This window comes from Heliangelus exortis, chromosome 8 (assembly GCF_036169615.1).
Source record: "Heliangelus exortis chromosome 8, bHelExo1.hap1, whole genome shotgun sequence".
Taxonomy (NCBI): domain Eukaryota; kingdom Metazoa; phylum Chordata; class Aves; order Apodiformes; family Trochilidae; genus Heliangelus; species Heliangelus exortis.
In genome coordinates this window covers 10,416,412-10,440,603 of record NC_092429.1, presented here as the reverse complement: position 1 = coordinate 10,440,603, position 24,192 = coordinate 10,416,412, and the positions used below count along the sequence as shown (strand labels likewise).

The 24,192-nt window shown below is 50.0% G+C and overlaps 1 protein-coding gene across 4 annotated transcripts in view; it reads right to left on the bottom strand.

Annotated features, from left to right (window-relative positions):
- The window catches only part of ERI3 (ERI1 exoribonuclease family member 3), a 131,814-nt gene that overhangs the window by 33,174 nt on the left and 74,448 nt on the right, over positions 1 to 24,192 (bottom strand). For all 4 annotated transcript variants that reach the window (XR_011727066.1, XM_071750394.1, XM_071750395.1 and 1 more), the window contains exon 7: positions 4,374 to 4,473. Coding sequence is in view for 3 of the 4 variants with exons in the window: in XM_071750394.1 (XP_071606495.1) it covers positions 4,374 to 4,473 (100 nt within the window). In the remaining variant the exon portion in view is untranslated. The remainder of the gene's footprint in view (positions 1 to 4,373; positions 4,474 to 24,192) is intronic.

Sequence of the window (24,192 nt, the reverse complement as noted above, 5' to 3'; positions counted from 1 at the left end):
AAGCATCACAAATCAAATAATGAGTAATAATTTAATCCCAACCTCCTTTATAACAATTAGCAATTCACTGTTTTTCTAATGTAACGAGCGTCTAAGAACTAAGACTAAAGGAATATTATGCTACATAATCAATCAAGATAAAAGTAGCAAATGTAGGGCATTTGCTGAATAGAAGAATACCTAAATTAAACAATTGGCTAGCAGTAAGCAGAGCTGCACTTGGTTTGATGGCTGATGGTCGGTAAAACTTCACCTTTTTTAGGGAAATGGAGAAAAAAAAGGAAGAAATGCAAAACCTGAAGAAAATCAATTAATGAATCCAGGTGATCTGATGGTTTTGTTAATCACAACTACAGCCTGGGATTTGAATCCTTCTGATTTACATTAGTTTCTGAAACTCAATTCTGCAATTCCAGTGCCAAGAACCCAGCTCCAGTGTTGTAGAGTCCGTGACTGCTGGCCTTTGTGTGAGAGTGCCAAGACCTCCTGTACAAGCTGCAGCTTGTTTTTGGCAAGCAGCGCTACAAACACGTTTCAGGAACTGCAACATGCATATGTATGTAAGATGAGGAACTTCTTGGCAACACTCAGTTTAATTTTGTTGAGGGCCAAGAAGACACCAGACAAAAATAAGTTCCTACAGCCTCTGCTAGAGCTGACACCCATTTAATCCATGTTTGAGTTGAGATGGAATCTGAAAAAACTCGTCTCTGGTCCTCAGAGCCACATTACCAACTCAAGAAAAGGCACTTTCTCTCCACTGTCTCCTTTCCCATCTCCAAAGGGGTTTCTGCAGCCTCAGTCTCTGGAGCAAGACATTCCTACCTCCTTATTCTGCCCAGTACTTCTCAGCAAGCTGAAATATTGACATTCCTCCCATTCCTTTACCTTCTCCCTCCCAAGAAAACAGTTGCAGCAGACCCTTACCCTTCCAACCCCAAGGCAGCTGTATTTGCAGTGTATGCAAACAGACTTTGCTGTATTTGGTGACCACTTTACTAACTCCTCAACAAGAAGATTTGCAGCTTGCTTGCTTGTGAATAGAAACCAGATGAAGGCTAGAACACGAGCCCTTGTTCAACAGCTTGCTGCTGCACATGCCCAGGGGATGAGGTCCAAGACTTCACTATGCTCCAACACAAGCACCAGGTGCTAAAGGTGAGGTTCCCATCCAGAATCTGACCTTGGCCCTGTGGGGTGTTAAGCACCCTGAACTCCTGCATTTTGAACAAGACGAAGGAGAGGAGACAAAGCACAGAGCATGACTGGTTCCAGAGCATGCCAAGTGCAGAGATTTGGAGCAGATATCAGCTGAGCCAGTAAATCAAAGAATGATTTGAAAACAAAGCAGCACATAGCCGATCAGGCAAGACAGCAAAACTCCTTGCAAATTGTTTGCAAAAACAAGTGGCCATCCACTGCAATTTTTCTGGCAGATTTGAAGGAAATATTCGTGCTGCACATCCCTGCGTAAGTGAGCTGAGACTTCACAGGACTGCCTGCATCCCCCTGGACTGCTCCCCACACTGCTGGGAAAGGGGTGGGTGTGGGGATTCCCCTGCATGGCATGGTACTCATGAAACTGATGTGCCTGGCAAACTCATTGTCCTGCAGCTCCCTTCTCAGCCCTCTTTGGCTTGCAGATTTCTAGGCATCAGCAACCCATGAGTGCCACGAAAAACAGAGGATGACCCTGGCTACACCTACCTTGGACAGCCCTGGGGGACCCCCTCTCAGCTCCCCAACTTCCCTTGAGCTTTCTGCCCCCAGGACCAATAACAAAAGAGAAGGGAGGTTCTGGACTGCATGGGAGCTTCCCCAGAGCCAGAGCCACCTCCAGTCTCACCCTGCGCACTGAGAGGCAAGCAGGCAGCATGTTTTGCTGTTCTACACTTTGGAGAAGAAAGCGAAGGAGTCCTTGAGAAGGGGTCATTTATTTGGCTGTGTGAGAAGCAAGACTCCCTACAGCCAGGAAGAGAAGAGGAGGGCAGCCCTGGGCAGGGCAAGGGATTGTTCCTCCCAGCCTTGAAACAAAAGCAGTTTGGGACACGATGGAGAGAGTGATGACAACAGCTCAGGTCACAGGGTGACTACCAGCAATTGGGATGACTGTGTCCAGTCCCAGTGGGCAGTAAAGAAAGACTTGGCCGTGCAAGACCAACATTTGCTTTAGAACAAGGCAGAAAAGCTGGACCCAAGGAAACCAGCCCAGCCTGCCTCTGCTGTGAGCAGCTGCTCCTCATCCCTTGGCCTGGGGACCTCTTGGCTGCCACTAAAGCCAATGCTTGATACATGATTGGAACCTGAAAAAGCAAGCAGGATGGGAAATGAAGTGGACAGAAGGCTGGTATCCTGACAAAATGCCAGGCAAGGCATGTCTCCTGGCACCAGCATCACCCTGAGCCTTTTCCCAGGAGGGACACAAGGTTACCATGCCCTAAAGCCAGCAGCCCTTACACCACAGGCAGTAGCTGTGCCTGAGGCTTCCAAGCTGGCTAGGAGAAGAAGCCATTCAATGAGCCATGCCTCCAGATCACTCCCAGGGGCTCATCTTGCAGTAAAACCACCAGGCATGGGGTGCCAGTGGCTGCCACCTCTGCAGGCAAGCAAAGGATGGCAGATGCCCAGGGCAGACCTCTTCTGGATCAAGCCCAAATGTAGCAGCCAGCAGCTGCAACACACAGGGCACATGCACACGAGTGGCAGTGCCAGGGAGATGGAGACCATCACACTGCTGGCCTGGCAGCCTTCACAGCACTCATGTAAACCCCTTACAAACAGTGTGAGAAAGGCAGGTTTGCCACTGGGATGAGGTGCTGCAAGAAGAGAGCATGGCTGCTGCGTCTTGACATGCTGCTTTTCTGCAGGCAATCTGCCCTGTTACTGGGGAGAGCCAGGAGTGCTTCCCTATGGGAGCACTTCCTTAAGGATTGCAGTGGGAAGAGACATGAACAGCATTTCTCTGAACTCTATCAAGCAGAGACACCTGTGCAAGACAACAGCACTGATATAAACACCAGCAGAAACCATCAGCAGACAGATGATACTCCAGAACTGGGGATGTTCTGTCAGAATACGAGGTGACAGCAATGGAGGAAATAAAATGAGGAAAGACAAGGCGCAAACCAACCCTGCATCCCCCATGGGATCTTAAGAAAAGCATAAAACTCGAGAACAGGACACACACACATAACTTCTGCATTTCCTGCTCTCTCCTTGTGATCCCCCCAACATGGCACACAAGCAAGGCAAATCTGCTCCCAGGCAAGGAAGCAAATTTTAATGCTACCTCTGTCAATAATGCAACCAGATCCATAGTTCAAAAGGAGCTTGCTAATTAAAAGCTGGTGAGCTTTAAATAATTCATCTCCTTAACTTGGATTGATTGGAGAGTTTAATGGCTAGAGTCTTGAAACAATATTAAACAGCCTCCTCAAGGCTCAGGCAGCAGGTGACTTTTCCAAGTAAATTTTACCTCCTTGCAAACTTTAATGCTCACAAGTCACTGTGGATGAAGGGCTGGGAGGCAGAGGGAACACCTGACCACTGGTCTCTAAGAGTCAATCCAATGCCTCACAGAGAAGCAAAACAGGCAAGAGTGATGCAGCCCTGAATTACTGACTTGTCTACAGCCCAGTAAATCTGAGCTCCTGCCTGTACTGCAGCTTGCTGCTGCCCCAGCTCTGCATCCCACAGCGCCAAAAAGCAGGCAGATACATGGCCTTGGTGTCCCAGGCCAGGTCTCCCTCCTCATATCACTTTGATCCTTGGTGTGGTAGAGCTAGGGGAAACATGGAGCTCTGCCACTGTGCATGGTGGTCTCTGTTGTTTATCTTGGAGCAGGCTGTGAGACCATGAAACTCATCACACATGTGAGCAAATGGGACAAGGATTCAGTTCTCCAGCTGGGGCTGTGCATCTTCATTCCCGTTTCCAGCAGGCTCCCAGCAGAGCCTTTATTCCAAGGACAGATGCAGCACTGAGAGCAGCTGGAGGACTGGCCCAGCAGGGAGAGCATCCTGCCCAGCCTGGGGTACCCTTCCCCATGCTCCAGGCAGCACTGGAGCCATTCTGCTGCCCACATCCACCCCAACTCAAGCACTGACAGAGCGGCTGAGGAGGGGAGCAGCTCTCAGGTCAGAGGGACAGGCACGTGTGTTTGGCACACTGGGATGTGCCAGGAACCAAGAGTTCATCCCTTGTGCCCATTCTGCCCTGAAAAATATTCATCCCTTCCACCAGCCAGAAACCTTGCAGCCTTTTGGCTGGCTCTCAGGACCCCAGCCTGGATGAGTTCTTGGAGACAAGGTATGTCCTACATGCCCGGAGCAGCAGCTATGGGGACAGGAAGGGTATGGGGCAACTTCACTCACCTATTCCGCTGTGAGGCCTCCCTATGTGCTGTAGGTTCAGTCCTTTGTTCATGTCTAAGAGCCCATTCTTTGGCCAACTCCCCATGGCAAAGCTGTACGCCTGGAAGAGAGAAGCAGAGGGTCAGAAGGGTGCACAGCACACATGCAGACATGTTTTTGTACTCGCCCAGGCCTCGCTGCTCCAGGGAGGGGTCTGTGTTCACCCTGTTAAGTGCAGACCTGCACACTGTCCTCACAGCAGATCCCTTGAAGACAACTTCACAAAGCACCCTTGCCCCGGGCTATCCCACCTGATAGTACTCGGAGAAGAGGTGTCCAAGGCCTCTCGTAGTGTCCTGTACAGGTGACAACCCTTAAGAGGTCTGCTGGGCACTGTGCTGGATTGGCATCATCCAAGGCCACCTTCACCATGCTGGGGTGAGCCAGAGCCTGTGAGCTCGTCCCGCATCCCCCTGGGTTGCTCTAACACCATCCCCCTATTCCTCCCTCACCAAGCACAGGGTGGGCAGCAGGAGTCAGGGGGCTTTGGAAAGAGATGCCCACGCCCAGGCTAGCCTGGCCAGCAGCCCCCTTCTGCTCTGGAAAGCACAGCCCTCCCAGCCTCCTCTCTCCTTTCCATCCCCCATTAACTTGGGATTTCCATCACTGGGAGACACCCCAGTGGGAGCCAGCACTGCTCACCCCACTGCACAGAGCCCGCAGCCTCGCTGGAGGGAGCCTGCTCTGTCCCCACCATGTCTCCTTGCAGGGCTCCCAGCAAGACTGAGGCAGTTGGGAGTCCGAGCAGCACAAAAACCCACCGGACAACACGCACATGAAAGCAGGCAGGCCTCCGTGTCACACACACGGCTGTAATTACAGCCTGACAGCCACATATCTTCTTCATCTTGAGGAATTAAGCTCAGCGCCGCATTGTGAGCAGTAAGAAGGGCGCGTGGGCTTAGCGTCACTGACGCCGGCGCTATCTCTGCTGCCGTGAGGGCCATTGTCCCCAGATGAGATCAGGTCAATCCAGCAGCCCCTATCTCCCTCCTGCAGTGGGGATCATGGCTAACTGCAGCCACAGTACAGCAGAGCATTGCTGACACCCTCTGTGAGCTGGGGATGCTGGGGAAGACACTCTCTGCAGTTATAGCAGGGCTAAACAGAGCTGGGCAGTGTACCCCCACCAGCCCACCCCCCACCTACCTGCCACAGGGACCTGCTGCTCACCCAGCACAGGCAGGGATGGCCCCTGCACAGCCCCCGATGCCAGCAGCCCCCTGGGAGTGACAGGGCTTGGGGGAGTTAATTTATTACTGGCATACGCAACCATTCATGCTGCTTTGTTACTCCTGCCTTAGCAAAACAGAGGGCTCCACAGATAATTAATAGACAGCATTGCTAATCCTGTTGGGAGATGATTAGCAATTAAAACTCCTAATTAAGTCTGTGCATAATTCACTGAAATTACACTTTGTGTACACAACGGAGAGGTTTCCTTTGCCTTCAACAAACATGCTCTGGTATCTTCATCACCACGGCCAGGGTGCAGCTGGCTGGCGGTGGGGCTGGGGTTTGGGGTGTAGGATGGGACCCGGCCACCCACCTGCTTGGTGGCCCTGGGTGACCGTGTCAGTGGCTCCGCATGTGGCTCCCCCTCCTGGGCTCCATGCCAAAGAGCAACCCCAGGCACAGGGAAGGAAGGTCCCCGTGCTCATCACCAGTGGGTCCAGGCAGGGGGCAGTGGGGGCCATCCCTGGGGAAGGGGTGTCCCCACACACTTTGTAGAGGGGATGTTTGGGACCACAGGTGAGCAGGGTTGTCCCTGCACTGGGGCCAGGCAGGCTCTGAGCTCCTGTACCCCAAGCTGCCTTCCCAGCCCATACACATCCCTCAGACCTCAGCCAAGAAGCAACCAATGGAGCACAGAGGGAGGCTGGCAGGATCTTGGGAAAGCCAGAGAGGGACAGGTCTGGAAAGCTCCTGACAGCTGGACACTAGTGCCAACCCCAGCCCTGGCAGCAGGAGGGACCCAGCAGTGCATTGCACATCTTGGGATCAGCACCCAGTCCATCTCTGCATCGCGTTTTGCTTTCCTAACCAAGGTCATTCGGTACAGCAGCAATACCTGAGCAAACTAGCTAAGCAGCCAGGGTGGAAGTTGGCCTGACCACTGAAGGTCAAGTGTGCACTTATGCATATTCAAAGCTGCCTGCAGGATCGATCGGGTTTTAATTGTTTTTCCTGGGGTTTTGGAAGGAACTGCCAGGGGCATTGATCAGTCCTAGATGAGGCCGCTCACACTTTGGAGCTGGCAAGGACCATCACTTTGCTGCAGGCACAGGGACATGTGGGCAGATGAAGGCAGACCAGAGGAGAGGCCAACCTCCTGGCCAGGAGGAGGAGCCATCGCTAGGCAGTGTTGGAAAATAAAGTTTTTAATTAAAATTGGCAATTCTGAGCCGCCTGCTGGCAGCAGCCACACAATCAAAAGCGAGGAGCTTTGCTATTTAATATTTAAAGACAACGTTTAATCTTTAAACAGTAAAGTTCTTCTTCTGACTGTTAAAGCAAGGCAGAAATTGCCGGAGGCTCCTGGATGCAGGAATCCCCAGCTTGCTGGGGTGACTGTGGCCACCAGTCCACCACTGGCTCACCACAACTGTCAGGACACTGGTGTCAACTACAGCTGCTTTCTCACCACTGCTCCAGCCCTGCATGGCTGCTGGCAGTGGTGCAGACCCTTGCCACTTCAGAGTTTGTCCTGACAGTAAACCATGAGAAAGGCTGAGATGCCCCTTGGTTCACATGCATGACAGAGGATTTTTAAAAAACACTACAAAATCCTTTTTGCCAGGAAATCACACTAATTTGTCTCTCCCTCTGGTTCAGGCCCAGTGTTGCTCTCTTCTGGGTCAGACACCAAAGCAGGGCCAGGACCCCATGGCATTTTATTGTCAACTACATTTTAATTGACAAAAAATGCTGGCATCTTTTAAAAAAGGTATTTTTAAATGGTTTTGGTCAAAATTCTGATTTAGAGACAAACTCAATGCCTCTGATCTGCTAAAACCCACCCAAATGATGGTTGCAGAATATTTTTCAAGCAGCTTGAACACAATTATTTCCGTTCAATACCAGCTCCTAGAAAGGTCTTCCTTTTTTCATGATTTTGTTTGTAATTCTATGAAGGCTACATTTACCTCCCTGCCAATGCTGCTTTGAAGCCAGATGATTATTAATTATATTTATTTACTTATACAATCCCATAGGCATATGCAACGGTTCACGGACAAATACCACCCTGGGTCCCTGATGCAGGGATCTTGAATCAAAGGTAAGCAGATACTCCCATGATAAATGTGAGCTAACAGCAGCAGGAGACAAGGAACATACTGTGCTTCCACGCACAGAGCCAGCACCACAGATAATCCACACACCGCTAAAAATGCCAGTACAGTGAGGTAGGTCCTTAGGTAACCCTTACCTCACATAACACACAGAAGATCCAAAAAACAGATAGGGAGCTACCAGGGAGTAAGACCCAGGGCACATAAGCCTGAGGCAGGGAGATGCTGCATGTACAGAATCACAGTACGGGGGGATGGCTATATAATAAAACAAAAAGGGTCTGAAACTATCCTCCTGTTGCACTGGATCACAAAACTTCCCAGTGGCCATTATGCAAATGCCTCAATTTGCAGAGAGCCTGAAACAAGAGCTCCATGGACCACTTCTAGTAGCACTGGAGGTCAAAAATGGTCCCTTGTGCTGGGACAGGAGAGTATGGAGGGCACACCAGTGACACTAGCCAGTGCCATGGCACTGCCTGCACGGGAGAAGAACACAGGTAGGATCTGTCCAGTTCTTGGATAAATGCTGCCCAGTTTAACACTGAGTTTGCCACAGGGCCAGCAAGACAGCAGCACCAGCACAGCCAGGTCCTGATGTCCTACTCCATGGAGCTTGTTTGGGCCACCCATCAGGGTTTATAAGCAGCACAGTTGCAGAGAAGATGTTTCACGGGGTCAGAAAATTCCCAGAACCAAAACTTGTCAAGCTGATGTATTGATCTAAGTGGACTGAATAATGCTCCCATCATTTATTTATGGGAAGTGCCCAGCACACTTCACAAAAACTGGTGTTTGGCAGTCACATTAAGACAAGATTTAACATCCCACATCATGCAAACAGGGCACCTGCACAGAGGTCAGGATGCTCACTTACACGGGAAGCCCTGCAACTCCTTCCCGCATGTGCAGGCAGGGATGGGGCTGGTTCTCACAGAGCTGCTGGAGCTCTGCTAAGGCAAGGTGCCAATGCTGACAGAGCCAGCCCCATCCTTTCTACATGTGTCAATGCTAAGACCTGGTCAGCCAGCCCCAGACCCTCTGCCCTCTATCACAGCTGCTGGCGTTGCACTACCCTGAATGCTTCAGCTAAAGGGCAGGAAGGAACAGAGGCTCTGTGCGTTGTAAAAGCACAAGTGTGTCCACAAACCATGGCAGCAAGAATTGTTAGGACTAGCACAGAGCCTCCTCCTGTCCTGCCCAGCCCAGCAGCTCTGTCATTTCTCATGTCCCATCAAGAGGTTTTGAATGTTTTGCCTTATAATTGCAATTTTAATATTAATATGGACACTTTCAGGCAGGAGAAAATATTTCCTTATGAAAAAAATCCTCCCAAGAGCAAAGAGACTCGGTGGTTTGAATAGATGCTGAAGCATGGGTACTAAGGAATTAAAAAAAAAAAAAAAAAAAAAAAAAAAGGTGTTTTTTTCTGAACGTTTCCATTAAGAATTTCAAAAAGATACCTATGGAAAAACATTTTTAGAACATATAGAAAATGTTGAAGAGCTCTCCCTAGCTGCCCTCAGCTGTGGTAAGCAGCGGATGCTGGCTGTGCTCCCCCAGGATCAGGCTGAGCACAGCAGCCTGCCTGTCGAAGCTGACCCCCCTGACATTTTTGCAATGGAGAAAATGACTTCATGACAGCAAACGCATCTTCTCCCTCTTGTCATGTCAGTTGTGCACCACGTCTGCCCAAAATAAGCATTTCTCTCTAACTCCCCTCATTCCACTGTTGCAATGATGAGGTGTCAAGGTTCCATATTATTTTGTATGGTGGGAAGGAAAAAAACAGTCATGTCTGCAACTAAGGGGGCTTTTCAACACAGCTTAAAATGTTTCCAGTGCCACCCAATAACCCAGGTTCTGGGGCTGGGGGCATCTTTGAAGCCATCACTTAATAGCACCCAGGATACTGGGGACTGCAGGGTGGTCCCTTGAAACCCCCCTTTAATCACATGCCACATCTGGGACAGGAGGTGGATGGGACTTCTTGCCAGGATTTCTTGCTACACAAACTTGAGGCAAGACACAAGGAGAATTTAACCCCACTGAGAGCCTGACCCCACCACTGAGTCATTTAGAAGCAAGCCAAGCCCCAGATGACAATGGCAGAGCTCCTCAGCTGCAGGGAAGGCATGGAGGAAAGCTCCTATGGCAGGATGGGGGCTTGGAGCCCACGATGGTTCAGCCTCAGCAGCACTGAAGCCCTCTGCCCTCACTGGCTGTCAGGAGGCAGGAGCTAAACCCAGGTATAACGTGTCCCTTTTAAGCAGTTTAGTCAGAAGTGCTGCCGCATTCACAGCTTTTCAAGTATTTTTAAATCACTTACAAAAGCAGGATTAAACGATCAGGAATTCCATTTAATAGGACAAATAAAGAAATAACAATCTACTCCATCAGCCCTGCGAAAGGCAGGTTTGATTTAAGAAAAAAAAATTTAAAAAAAAGTATAAAAGAGGGAGAGAAAAAAGGAAGGGGGGGTGGAAAAAAAAGGATAATGTGTGTTTACTCAAGCAAAGAAAAAAATATTTAAGCGATGTAGGGGAGAAGATTGCAGTAACTAGTGAAGAATAACATCGTCTGCTTTGCTGTCAAATCACACAAGAATTTCAGTAATAGATTCTCATTCTGACACTCAATTCAATTCGAAGGTGATCCTGCTTTATCCCAACACATCAAATATTAAACACTCGTATTAGCCAGGGTGCCGTCGCCTTTCCCGGCTTAGACGCTGCAGGAAGCTTTTCCCTCTACTTTCTCTCACTCGCTATAATATTCTCAATGTTATCTAAACATGCCTTCATACACTGGGGTTCCTTATCAATCCCATTTGGGGAGGGGGGGTGTACTTAAAACGGTATTAGTTTGGGGGGCTTTTATTATTATTATTTCCAAAGCTTTTCAATTTTGTGTGGAAAAAGCTTAGAAAAAAAAAAAAAAAAGGCAGAGGGAGGGGAGGCGGTGAGAGAGGGAGAGGGAGCGCAGGAGCGAGAGAAAGTCTAAGAAAGAGAAAAGCAGCCAGCAGCTCTTGTTTGACTGATGCCTTTCAACAAGGGCAGTCTAGCTTGTCAAAGCCCAGGCTCGAGATGAATTGGCATATCTATTCAGCCTGCCTCTGGATGTCATGCAATACAGTTTCATATTCCCAGATAAGGCATGATAAGCAATTGCTGCCCTGACACCAACTCCCATCCATCCCTGCCTTTCTGTCCATGCACATTACAGATCTCTCCTGAGCCACTAATAAGAGGCATTTAATTTTTACAAACACAGTGGAAACAGGGGTCTCCAGAATGACCAGGTACCACATTAACACCATTCACATTTAATTACTTTTTCTTGGCACACTGAGCTTCTCAAACACTTGCAAGTGGTACTGGGTGCATGCAAACAACTTCTGCCCAATGTGGCACCCACCAAAGCCTCGGATTAAACATCTGTGCTAATAAATAAGGAGTGGGGATGATGAGAGTGAAGGGCTTTGTCCTCAGCCAAACAGACCTGCAGTGCCACCAGGCAGGAGGTGGTTTGGTTGGGGGTTTGGAAAAGGGAGGATACAGCAGAAGATGTTAGCAGGCCATGTGCCCCTCTGGAGCACAAACCCCTCCAAGAGCTGTAAGGGGGAGGGAGAGGGGCTGATACATCGAATGTGGGGACCCCTCAAGTGGGTCTGGCCCCACTTAGGTGGAAGCAGGTGCTGCCCTTGGAAATTCCCACCACTGCCAGCATGCTGCAGTTGGAAGATTAGATCTGGATACAGTCCTCCCATGTTGGTAAAAAGGTGCTGGGACCCTGCCTGGTGCTCTGCCCTCTTCACACAATGGCACACAAAGATTTTTCAGAGAACAGTGCCTCACATCCAGCTTCCCCTGTGTCCTGGATGAGCAGGGAGCCCTCACCACACGAGCCACCTTGCCTGCCCCTCTTGGCCTTGACAAACAACCTTTGGCAAGCCCAGCTGGTGTCCACTTCAGCCCATTTGCAAAACTGCTTCTCAAAACAGACACATCTTTATTCCTCACATCAGGCAGTAAATTAAACAGATAAAAAGTTGAATGATCTGTTTTAGGAAAAGTGAGCACTAGGCACACAGGAGGACAGGTCAAACCTCAAGGAAGGCAGCAAAATGCTAGGTAAGATGTGAAGGATGCAGCATTACTGTACATGCTTTTTCCTGATTAAAATAAGCAGTCCATACTATCAGATCTCTGACCACAGAAGCACTGCAAAGGGGAAACCGAGGCACACAATGATCTCATGCCTGGCACTTCTTCCCAGGCACATGTCTGAGCAGCTTCAGCCTGCCCATGTCCCAGCTCATCCCAACATCCCAGCTCAGCCACAGCCATGCAAATTCACTGTCAAATCTCAACTTCTGGAGGGGAAGGATGGATCCCAAAGCCATCAGCAGCCCCTTTCCAGGGTGCACTTGGAAACTGCAGCCCCGCTGGGCAGCAGGGAGGTGTCCTGGCCACCACACAGGATTAGCATGTGCCCTGGCTTAGGCTGCAATAGAAACACCCTGGTGTGCCTGACTCTGGAGTGTCAAAGTGCCAAGCAGTTTAGGCTTCACATTTCCTTGTGTTTGAACAAGAACAGTCTCTGCCTTGCTCCCAGGCTAGGGATTATCCTGGATAAAATGTTCTTGACTGCTGTGTGCTCTGCGGCTGGCAACACACTAGGTTAATGCTGTGGAGACCTGGGTCCAAGCCCTGGGTTTGGTCACAAGCAAAACAAAGCTACAGGTCTGGTCCCCTGCAGGGCCAGGAAGTAGAGCTGGGGTGTGCATCAGCCAGCACTGGTCCCACCAGATTAGCAAAGCCATAAAACAGCCAAGAAAGCAGCTCAGGGATGGGAGCTGCTGGCAGGACTGGGAGGTCTGGGCGCAGGGCCATGCAGCTGAGCAAGGCTTCACAGCAGGTACCCAGGGGCTGGTGTGGAAACAAGGGTTGGAGGACACATACCCAGTGCCTTTCCCAGTCTGGGACAAGTGTCTTTGCCCTTAAGACACAGGTCATGTTTGGACAGGACTGCCTTCTCCCTGTGTTCTGGTGTTTCTGTCTGCCCTGCAGGGCAACCAAGACCCAGGCTGGGTTACACCGATGAACACCACCAGCTCCTAGTGCTGGGATACACAAGCAGCTCCTGATTAGCACCTAAAAAGCAGAGACACACAACAACACACAGCACAGACAGCTACCAGGGAATACCTACATGCAGTTGATTTACCCCTCCAGCTCTAGGAAGGATGGGCTCGTGTCCTGTGGTACAATCCCCCTGGGACTGCCCCAGCTCTGTGAAGCCAGCTCAAACAGGAATGTGGCACTAAGCCTTTCCCCACCACAGCAATGTGGCTGACAGAGCAGGGAAGCAGAGTATGACACCAAGGAGCACCCAGAAACACACTTCATGGATGATTCACTGCAGCCACCACCTCCTCTCTACACAGACATGAACAGACCAGTTCAAATCTGTCTGCTCCTGAAACTCGGGGTTCGGGGGGGAAGGGGAAGATGCCTCCAGTGGTGCTGGAAAACATGCAGATATTGGCACTGCCCTGCAGTGAGACCTATCATCAGTCCCTGAATACATGAGGGCAGAAAAGGGAACATCAAGGCCCCCAGCAGATGTGCTGTGCTGCCAAGCTGAGCCAATGGGTCAGCAGCGAGGTGGACATGCCTCACCCTCCTTAGATTTAGCTTGAGATTAACAATCACCAAAAAGAACTGCAGTTTCACTACACTACGTGAGGGTGGGTAACAGTGTCCACCGACTACCCCCTTCTTCTCTATCTAGGGCCATGAACGATGGCTGTGATGCTCAGGCATTCGCCAAAACATCCCCCCAATACCTTTCTCAAGCAAAGTCAATGCTGGGCTCACTGTCAAAACCTTCAAGCCCTTCCATAGTGGGTATTTTCCCCCCTCAATTTCTATTTTTACACATGCACACGCTTGTCTCTCCCTCGCTCGCTGTTTAATTTCCGTGTGAGAGGGAAGCAGGTGCCCATGCTCCCGTGAGCTCTCCCTTCTCTAGGTTTTTTTTTCCTTCTTGGATCCTGCCCCATTAGTTTAGTGCCCAGCCATCTGCGACGTCTCCTGTAATGCTGTCCCCCTTGTGTACCAGGGAGCTTTTCCATTAGCGCCTTTAATATTCTGACACCTTAGCACAGGCTGCTATTACATTCAAACACTGATCGCCCTGTGAAATTACATCGCAGGGCTTGCTAAAATGGAATTGTGTATAATCAGGCTCCTCCATGCACTGTCAGTCCCATCACAAATACAACGTAAAGCAGGCTTATGGATGGGCTTAGCAGCTGCTACAAGTGTATTTTTTTAATAGATGAAGTATCCCTTATTTAAAGCATTTCCTTAAGAAAAAAAAACAACAGTGAAAGACAAATCAACAGCTGCTGCACTATGTTAACCATACCACTGGTCTCTTAAAAACATGTTATTTACTAAGGTAGCTATCTGTTTATAACTGTATCAAACAGAGAAAGGAGGATGAGATAAAGATAGTTAAACAGACAGCCGAGGAGATATCTGCCACTGGGAAATAATAGCTAAATAAAAAGTACCATTATTTACTCCAGAGAGGGGAGGAAGGAGAGCCAGTGCCTTCCTCCCAGTGCCTCACAGAGGGTAACACACAGCATGGAGCTGCCCATGGGAGCCTCCAGCTAGGAAGGGCAGCCCCTGCCAGCCTGAATGTGCCTGATCATCTCCCCACAATCACATCAGATAAATCTGGGGCTAAAAACAGCTCAGGACGCACATACAGCACCTCTGAGGGGAGGCTGTGATGTGGAGAAGGCGAAAGTGGGAAGGAAAGCCATGCTGCTGAGGGGGCTGGCTTGATGGGGCAGCCTCCCACACCCAGGAAGGCTGAGAGGGGCTCAGATTCAGGCAAAATTGGCCAGGGCAGAGTGGCTGAGTGCATTTCTGCAGGGCAGGCTGGTTTCTGCGTGGCCGGCATGAAGGGGATTGACTCCCCATTTTTTTGTTTTTAAATTCTAGCTATGGAAGTGACGGATTAGGACAGAGGTATTTCAAGGGAATGGAGGAAGTAGAAGGGACACAGATGATGTGTCAGAGAAATGAGCTCCTGAGCTCCCCAGCTAAGAGTTCAAAATGCTGCCTCTTACCATGCCCTAAAGGTTATTCTGTCTGTCTGCTGTGAAATTCGACTGCACATTGCCTGAAGGGAGATTTCCAGAGGCTCTGTGACCCTTCTGCTATCTCCTCTGAGAAGCCTCTGCAGGAATGGTGAGATTGCAGCTCATTTCCACACACCTTGAAAGAGCCAGGCTGGATCAAACGTGCTGGAGGCAGAAGCAGCACATCCCTGGGACTCATCCACGCCTCCTGGCAGGGAGCGTGCTCTTGCTGTAAGGGGCTGGGAAATCACATCCACCCTTCTGAAACACCCATGGTCTGACATTGCTTTTCATCCTAAACCAGGATGGAAAAGCCAAAATATTGCCTCATTTCACTGTGTTGGAACAGTTCCCAGTGACAGAAATGTGGCACTCTGAAAAGTAGCAATCTATTCCCATGTGGAACACTGATGTGACATTTTGACTCCAGTTTTTTGGTGAAAAGTCATCTGTCCAGAGCAGACACACTGCTCCTTTTGCACCATGCTCAGCATGTCTCAGCACGTCTCAGCACACAGTACTCTGCACCTTTTTGGAAGGGACAAATCTGGTGACAGTGTGGCTGCTATGTCCAAACATGCCAGACAGGGGGAGGATGGGACTGCCAAGGGCAAAGACCCACAGACAGGTTAACAAGAGAAAAGCACAGGGGAGATGGTGCACACTGGTTCACATTGTAGGTGCAAGAGAAGGCAATTCAACCCTCTCATTTTTGCTACTTGGCATTTTCAAGGTTAGGTGCCTGAAGGCTGGCAGTGAGGGAAGGATACTGGATGACCAGCAGATTCACATCTCAGTTTAGTAATCTGAATCTGTCCTAGCCTCTGAGCATTGGGAAAGAAATCAGAGGGTGATTCTCCAGGACCTTCTTACTGCTTCTATTCACTTGCCTGCACATCTTATCACATACAACTCTCCCTCTGCTCACATCCCAGAACTCCTTTTGTACTCATGTCCCTAACACCTTCCTAGGACAGACCCAAGACCTTCTCCAAACCTCACCTGTGGCATAATGCAGAGAGACTGGCCTCCACAGAAGAGATCAGAGGGGCACAGAAGCATGTGCTCTGCTCCCCCTTACATCCTCCTCCCAGACAGCAGACTCTCAGGACCAAAACTCAATCTTCTGTATTTAGCACAGAACCAACCCAAAAGAGCTGTCAGGGCCTCTAAGTGTTACTGGACTGCAAGAATTGAATAAATCAGTTTCTCAGCACTCCCACAAGATGCAAAGCCACTCAGAGGAGAGGCAGCTGGAAGAGCAAGAGAGAGGCAAGAGAATACAATGCACGAGGCATCTGGGAAAAGATCAATAAAGATTACGAGGGCAGCAGCTGCATCCCTGGCCCGCGTCAGAGGCTCTCATGGCTGCAGAGTGGGAACAGCAAGGAAAGTTAATGAGGTGCTGCTGTGCTGGTGCCTGGGGATGATACCTGTAGAATCAAAGGTAGAGTTTACACTGAATCATCTGAACAGCAGCTCTATCTCATGACTGTTGACTCAGGTCAGGGTTAAGACTGAGGAGGTTAAAGCAGAGGTGCCTCTTAAGAGCTCTGATGGATGCAAACACCAGGCATGGAGGCAATGCAGGCAGGTCCATCCAGCACAGCCCACCAGGGCAGTGGGGGGCAAAACTGAGGGCCTTTCATTTTGATGGAAAAGCAAACAGAAGGAGATGGTCCAAGGGACCAGGCAGCATGCCCCAACAGAATTGATTTGGAGACAGGTCAGGAAAGCAGAAAATCAAGGGACCTGAGAGAAGGATATGGTGAGGTCCTGAGAAAAGGTCACTAAAGGAAGCACAGGGGGATGAAGTGCAGCAGCTACAGCCAGGCAGAAGTAGAGTCAGGACTGACTACCTGGACTGGGAAGAGGGGACCAGCACTGTGTTATGGTGTTGAGATCACAAGGGACATTATGACATGGATGAAGGAAAATTAAAGGCTTTGGGTCCCCAACACCTCAACTCATGTGTCCTAGCTGAGCAAAAGGAATCTCCATGGGTCTTTGGTGCCATGAGGATCACCAGCTGCCAGTCAGGCTGGGCTGCTGCAAGGACAGAGGCAGTGACCACCTTCTTACAGCCAGCCAGCCAGGGTTCCTCAGTGGCCAAGCTGGGACACTCTCTGGTTATGGTTTTCAGCTGTGCTTGCAGTTCTGCCTATAGTAATGCACAGGGGAGGGCTGTGACACTGGGCCACATGGATGCCCTTGGGCCACACCTCCTGTGGTAAGAACCATCATTACTTTGCTTGCTGCCAAGAGACAAATTCAGTGGCTGGGAAATGCTGCCAGCACACCTGGGAAATGCTATGATTTGCCTGCAGATCTGAGGAGCACGAGCACACGCCCAACACAGTTCTCACTGAGCCTGAGTAGCAGAGAAGATGCCCCCACGCAGTCATAGCACAAGGACAGAGCTGTGGGGTCATATGCTCAACCCACCTCAGCTCTCAGCATCCTTCAGGGATCCATTAACCCATCCCTAATCTACATATGCTGTCTCAGCTCTGGCTACAGCAGAGCAAGCGAGAAGCTCTCCTGGGTGGGATCTGGTCTGCAGCAGAGGGCAGGAGCACTGAGAGGTGATGAAGAGGTTCATGGGCTGTCTAGAAAGCCATGAACTGCCTGGCCTTCCCAGCCACAAGCCTGTGCCAAGCAGCTCATCCACCACCTCCTTGCCAACATGCTAGCAAAGAACAAGTTGATGGTATGGAACAAGGTGTCCCAATTAGCTCTCCTGATCTAATTAGATCTCTGCAGGGAGGACCAAAGCTGGAGAAATGACACGGCTGCCTCCTTGACCAGACACTCAACCCTTCCCTCCTGCAGCATTTTTTCAGATTTCAGCTTGCAGTACCCTTTTTGTCCAGCTCAGCTGAACCTGCCCTTCCTCAAATCCTGCCACAGCTCCTCACCAGGCGAAGAGCAATTACGTGTGTACACAAACAGGCGTTCAGCAGTGGCACACAGCATCTGAGCTCCCTGCTCCCGCATCAGAGAACAGCTGGGGTTGCAAACCAGAGGCGTTAGGAGAGAGACAAGGGGCACCAGGAAGCAGAGGACACGGTAGAGTACACCAGGTCCCTCTCACTCCCCTCCAAGTGACAGCAAGCAGTGTGAGTTGCCTGCCCTCCCTGCTGCCGCCCCGCACCACCCCAGAGAGCTGGCAAACGAGCTTCAAACCAGCCTGCTCCTTGTAATCGGAGTCAGTCAGTGTGTGTGTTACGCTTGAGTTGATGGCTGGTGTTAAATTCAATGCCTTGAGTATCGATTTCCTCGCACATCCCGGACTTTGTTAAAGGGTTAGCTGTGAACCGAGATCAAAGGGAGGTTAACTCGTTTCTCCTAAGTGGTAAAGCAGACCTCTAGCAAAACCAGGCACCAGGCCTCCTCCGCAGAGGATGCCCCGTGCATGTTTTTAGCTACCCTGGTTACCTCGAAAGCCAGATAAAGCCACAAAGCTGCCTCAAAGCAGGGAGATAAAATGATCCTGACAACTTCCCATGGAGCCACAAGCTATTCTGAGTGCCCTCTGGGGACACGCAGTGTGGGCCAGCACACTCCTTCAACCCATCCCCACACCACTCACTCAGCCACAGGAAAAAGAGGGGCAGCAAGTCTTCAGCAGCTGCACCCCAAAGAGGCTGCACCAAGGGACTCAAAATACAGAGAGAGCCCTCCCCAGGAAGACTGGGGTGTCCCCGAGCTGCAGGTGGGAGAGGAGGTAGGCAAGGGGCTGCCCCCTGAGGTACTGCCCAGCAGGGACATGGCACCCTCTTCACTATGGCCAGGTGGAGAGGACACCTTCACTTGAGCTGACACTGCCACACCAAACTGCATGGCACTCACTTGCACTCACTTATGATACTTTACTCCCTTCTTGTTTTTTCCTGTCCCACACAAAGTAATTTTGGCACTGATGGCACCAAGATCAGCAGGTTTTGCCAAGGTAGTAAGAGCTAAGTGCACTAATAACATGACACTAACAGGGTTTTGGCTTTACCTTTATAATTTTTAAGGGATGGAGGCAGGGAAAGAGGTGCAGGAGACAATCTGGAATTGTTATCACTAGTATTAATGAATGCCCAGAGGCACTGAGCAAGAAGCATCCATTTCAGATGAAAATCTATCAACAATAAAAAGTAAAATTTCAGAAGTAGCTGAGGTACTTTGGAGCTAGATTGCACCAACTTCCTATGAGGCTTAAGCACCCAAGTAATTTCTAGCAACAGGACCCATGGCCCCTAAGTTCTCTGATCAATGCTATTTCTCAGCCCCTCTCCTCTACCCCAAGATCTACTTACAGCACAGTCCAGCTTTCCAGAAGCCACATTGTTCTCTTTGGTTTCAATGGCAGTGTGCCTTTTGCTCCAGGGTGACACCATGAGCAGTCCCCACCTTCCCTCAGAAGCCAGGCAGATACATTTCCAGAAAATGCATCTAACTCTGACCTCCCACTCCTAAAAAAACCCAACCCAAAGCAGCTCAGCAAAACTGGTAGTGTAATGCCCCCTGTCCTACAGCATCTGTAGGGAAGAAAGCCCCATCACAGCCCACTGTGGGGGTGAAGCCCTCAGGGGGAGCTTTATTGCTGAGCACCTCTAGTCACATTTGACTATGAGGTCCTCCTTAAGACACTTGAACATCCCACTCCTCCTCCCCTCTCCCAAACTCCTGCACCCAGTGCTCCCTCAGCAGCCAATTTGTTTCTAACTGAAAGGTTTATACCAAAGTGCTTGGGGTTTATACCAAAGTGCTTATCTGCTCAGTGCCCAGCATACCAAGTGCCGAAGATTTCACTTAAACTCTCAGCATCTGTGTATCTCAACTAAATTAAGCTATTTGCTATAAAAGAGCACAATGACAGTAATGGAATAATAACAGCATTAATAAAACACAACAATCCTCGAATGAGAAGCAGACACATCAGCTAGCTTCAACCCAGATAAGAAGGCTATTTTAAAATCATACACAAAAACCATCTGGGGGTGGAGAAAACCAACAAAAGCTCCGAAACTCAGAGGTCAGACTGAAATTATGTTTTTAACCTCAAAAGAAAGATGCTTGCCAGAGCCTTCCCAGACAGAGTGCACCCACACCAGCTGGAAATGAATTTCCACAGCTCCCAGCAAAACAAGGGCTTATAATGGGAATAGTGAACATTTCCAGGGGGGCGTGCTGGCTCCATAAAAGAGGGATGGAAGCACTCTTAGGAGGGATGACACAGAATCAAAAGCCTGAAATAAAAATTACTTCTCAAGCATCAGCAAGGTTTGTAACCCAGCTCTTGGGACAGACACACTGGAGCAGGGGGTGATGCCATGCTGAACGTGTGAATGCTGAGCTAGAGACACAGGGCCAGATGCTGGCACATCATTATGCAAACATCCAGCTGTCTTGAGCTCACCACACTGCCATTCCCCTTCTGGCTGGAAAAGTTGCCTTTACGCCATCTGAAAATTCCTTCCTTTGTTTTGGATGAGGTTGAGATAAAACACAGCACCTTCAGTTTCAAAGTCTCCTACACCTTATCTCATACGTCAAAAATAACTCTGAGGATCTGCAGTAGGGTTGGGGGCTGGCATACCCGAGTCATAATCACAGCTCTGGAAGGCCATATCCCCTTGCTGGTCCCCTTTATAGCAGAGATTGATTTAGTGTTTGGTGATGCTAAAAGCAATTAATGAACATCAAGGTGATCACTGTATCTGTGAGGTTAGCCACAGATAAGGTTAGCCATACCACAGCCCCATCCTGCCCAAGGCAACACCTCAAACTATCACTTGCTTTGGGGGGGACTGGGAGGGTCGGTGACAATTGTTTCCCTGGAAGGGGAGTAGACGGAGGAAAAGCAAACCTCCATGTTCACCACCAGTTTCTTGTCCACCTTCTCACCTGGTTGAGAAGGACCAGGAGCAGTTTGTGCCGGCACCAGGTAGGGTTTTGTGCTTCTCCTGCAGATACATTTCTCTAGCCCAGGCCTTGACCCACCCCCTGCTCAGGCTCCAGTTTAGCTGGCTGCCTCTGGGCAGGGTACATGATAGCTGCTCCTCTCCTCACCCCAGCTGCCCAGAGCCCACATGCAGATCCCCACAAGGATAACATGGCAGAGACAGATGTCACCTCTTCTCACTGACATGGAAGGAAACATGACCCAGATCCCAGTCCTGCAGGCAAGCTCCCTGCTGCCTCCCTTCCCTCTGTGGCACTGCCAGAGCCCAGTACATGCAGCTGAGTGATCCCTGACTCCAAAAAAACAGAATTATGGCAGAAGGTGAGGAACAGCTGGATAGCTTCCTCACAGAACAACTGGTACCATCTTTGGGCCCACTTATATTTTAAAGAGGAGCCAAGAGTGGCTGGCAGGTCAGTAGCCCAGTGTCAACAGTGCCCAGGCTCACATGCTGCAAGATGGCTGGAAGCCTTCCAGGCACACATCCATAACACAAGTCCTCCTGCTTGTGCCCTGAGCAGGCAATTTCAGCTTGGCTGACCTGTCTACTCCAGCAGATCCACAAAACAGCCCTCCCTTTCTAGATACCTATGGAGAAAAAGCCAAAGCAGCAGTTGCCCCAGACTTGAAGGGGCTGCAAGTTTCTTTGTTTTCATCACAATTTCCAACCCTGATGCCTTTTTCTTTTTTTTTTTTTTTTTTAGCCATTTCTGCTCTGCCCCCCGGAGGTGCTGCTGTGATGATTGAATGAAACACGACCCCAGGCTCCAATAAGTGTATTTCAATTACATCTGTCACCATGTAACAATGTAATGATATATCATGTGATATTAAATCCATGGTAATCATATCAGTGATTTTTTTAATAGTGCACTAATCTCATTATTACATCTCAATAATTAACAACAGAAAGCCTAAAAAACCTGGATATAAAGGAGAAAGCTTAGAGGGTCCCCATCTCCTGTCCAGAGGAGGCCAAGAGGAGAGCGGGACGGTGAGGCATTGCCAGGTGGGCATGACACAACAAGTAGCAAGGGCACACAAGTTTTGCAAGAGCAGCATTGTGCAGAACAGCCAGGTAAGACCAGATTCTTCCCTCGTTTCAGATTAAAGGAAAAGTGTTCTGGAGCTGGGAAGAAACACTTGGTACATCCTGTCTTGCCCAGCACAGCTCTCTGCTCCTCTACTGCTTCTGCACAAAAGCTCCAGCAAACCACCCTTCTGCTCCATAAAGGTGCAGTCCTGCTGCAGACAAGCACTGCTGGTGTCCCACTGAAGAGAGGAGGATGGTGTACTGAAAAGGAAGAACTGATCCTACCAACACATCTTTACCAACTAGAGACAGTGCTAAGAAATGGAGCCACCTCACAGATCCACTGCAAGGCTTGAAGTCACTCCAATTTTTGCAGAAGAACAAATCTGTCAGCTTCAAACTGAAACCTAATGAGAATCCTTTGGAGGAACAGGAGTCCTCTGGCCTGCTGCCTCTGCATCAAGCTCTCACCTGCATGCCTGGAGCTGGAGTCCAAAGCACTGACTGACATAAACCACAAGTTCTATGCAAGCAGGCTGCTTCCCCAGCTCCCACCTGTATTTTGCTCCTTGTAGCATGAGAGTAAAGATGGATGCAGGGAGCTGCAGGTGGCAGCAGGCTGGCACTGTGTGCCAGGGATTGAGGAGTCCTATACCATCCCTGGCTGTGACAGTGTTCTTCCAGTTGCAGCCTGGTCAATCTAGCAGTTTCCACATCACAATTTGATCTGGAGAGAGCCTCATTACCTGCCTTTAAAGTTCCAGCCAAGCACTTAGCTCTTAAAGACAGTATTTAAGAAATATTTGACTGATCATTTCTCCCCTCATTTAGTTTGGCTGCTCTGAACCAATTCAACCTGTGAAGTTGAAATAGTGAGAATGGGAGGAATTGTGTGTGCAGGCAGCCACCACACACCACACGCAACATCCCAGCTCTCCCACTAGCTCTTCCCAAAGGGTCAGATCCTGGCTCAGCTTGGTCTGTACAGCCTCTCCTGCCACCAGGAGTGCTCACAGGACATTTCCCCAAACCTCTTCCCTTCCGCTGTGGGACAGGCGTTTGGGGGGATCATTAACTCCCCATCACACAGACAGCCCCTGGAAGTGCCAGGTGCAGCATCTGGAGCAAGTGATGGAGGTGGGATTGAGAGCACCACCATCCCCTCATCTTTAACTAACCTAGGACAGGATATGCCCATGTCCTTCATCTCACTGCATGCCTTCCCCCTACTCCACTTTCCAGTCTTGCTGTCCCCCCAGCTGAGCTGTATAGCACGTGGGCTCCCTGCCTGCCTGCTGCCTGCCCAGCTCTCACATGCCCAGCAGTGCCCTGATCCTTTGTCCAAGGGACTGAAGCCTGCAGAGGGGTTGTCAGGGAACCTTAGGGAGATGAGGAGGGTCCCAGGTGTAAACAGGAGCTGCAGCAGCAAGCAAAGAGACTCCAAGCCTTTTAGGGGTGATCCTGCCAAAGGGCAGGCAGGACAGATGGATGGACATGTCAGCACAGCTGGACTTTCTCTCCTTCTTTCATCCCTCCCCTTTTTTTTTTTTCTTTTAATTTTGTCTCAGAAGCCACGATCCTTTAAAGATGTGCACGACTCATTAGCTCTACCTTGACAATCATTACCACTCCTGCAAAGGCAGGAGGAGAGCTCAGCCCGAGCGTGGGGAGTCCATTACCTTGTAGTTAAAGGAACACTGACAACACTGGGCTGCCCATGGTCTGACTCTCCCTTGGAAGCAGAGTCCTTTCTGCACACCACTGTACCTCCTCCTGTACTGAGCAAGAATTTCCTGCTCAGTCCAGGAGAGATGCAAACCTTGTGGTGGTGGGTCAACCTGCACCCACCACTAGACACTCAAGGCTCCCCTGGATGGGCTCTAGGGTCAAGTTGATGCCCACAGCCCCTGGGGTGAGGGGCACTGAAGCACCCAAACCTTCCCAACACATTGTAGATGGCCTTCATGCAACCACATCTCCCTTCAGCAAATGAACGCTCCTGGTCTGCACTACAATACTCAAACTTAGGCATGACAGCAAGCACTGAACTCAAAATGCCCACTGAAGAAGCCAGAACACAGATTGCGTTAAGGACCACTGCAAAGGCCCTAGGACAAGGGCACAACCCCCATCTATGAGGAATGCCTGGTGGCACAACCACAACAGGGCAGTAAGCTCTGTGCTCATGAACTAGCTTCAAAGTGCAACATACTTTTCACCTATGATTCTGTCGCTAGTTTTTTGGCTCTGTGGGGTGCCAACATGGACCATCACACAAACAAGGGTGGGGATGAGGAAGGGTTCAAGAGGGTGAGCGCACAGTGGAATCCTAGGAT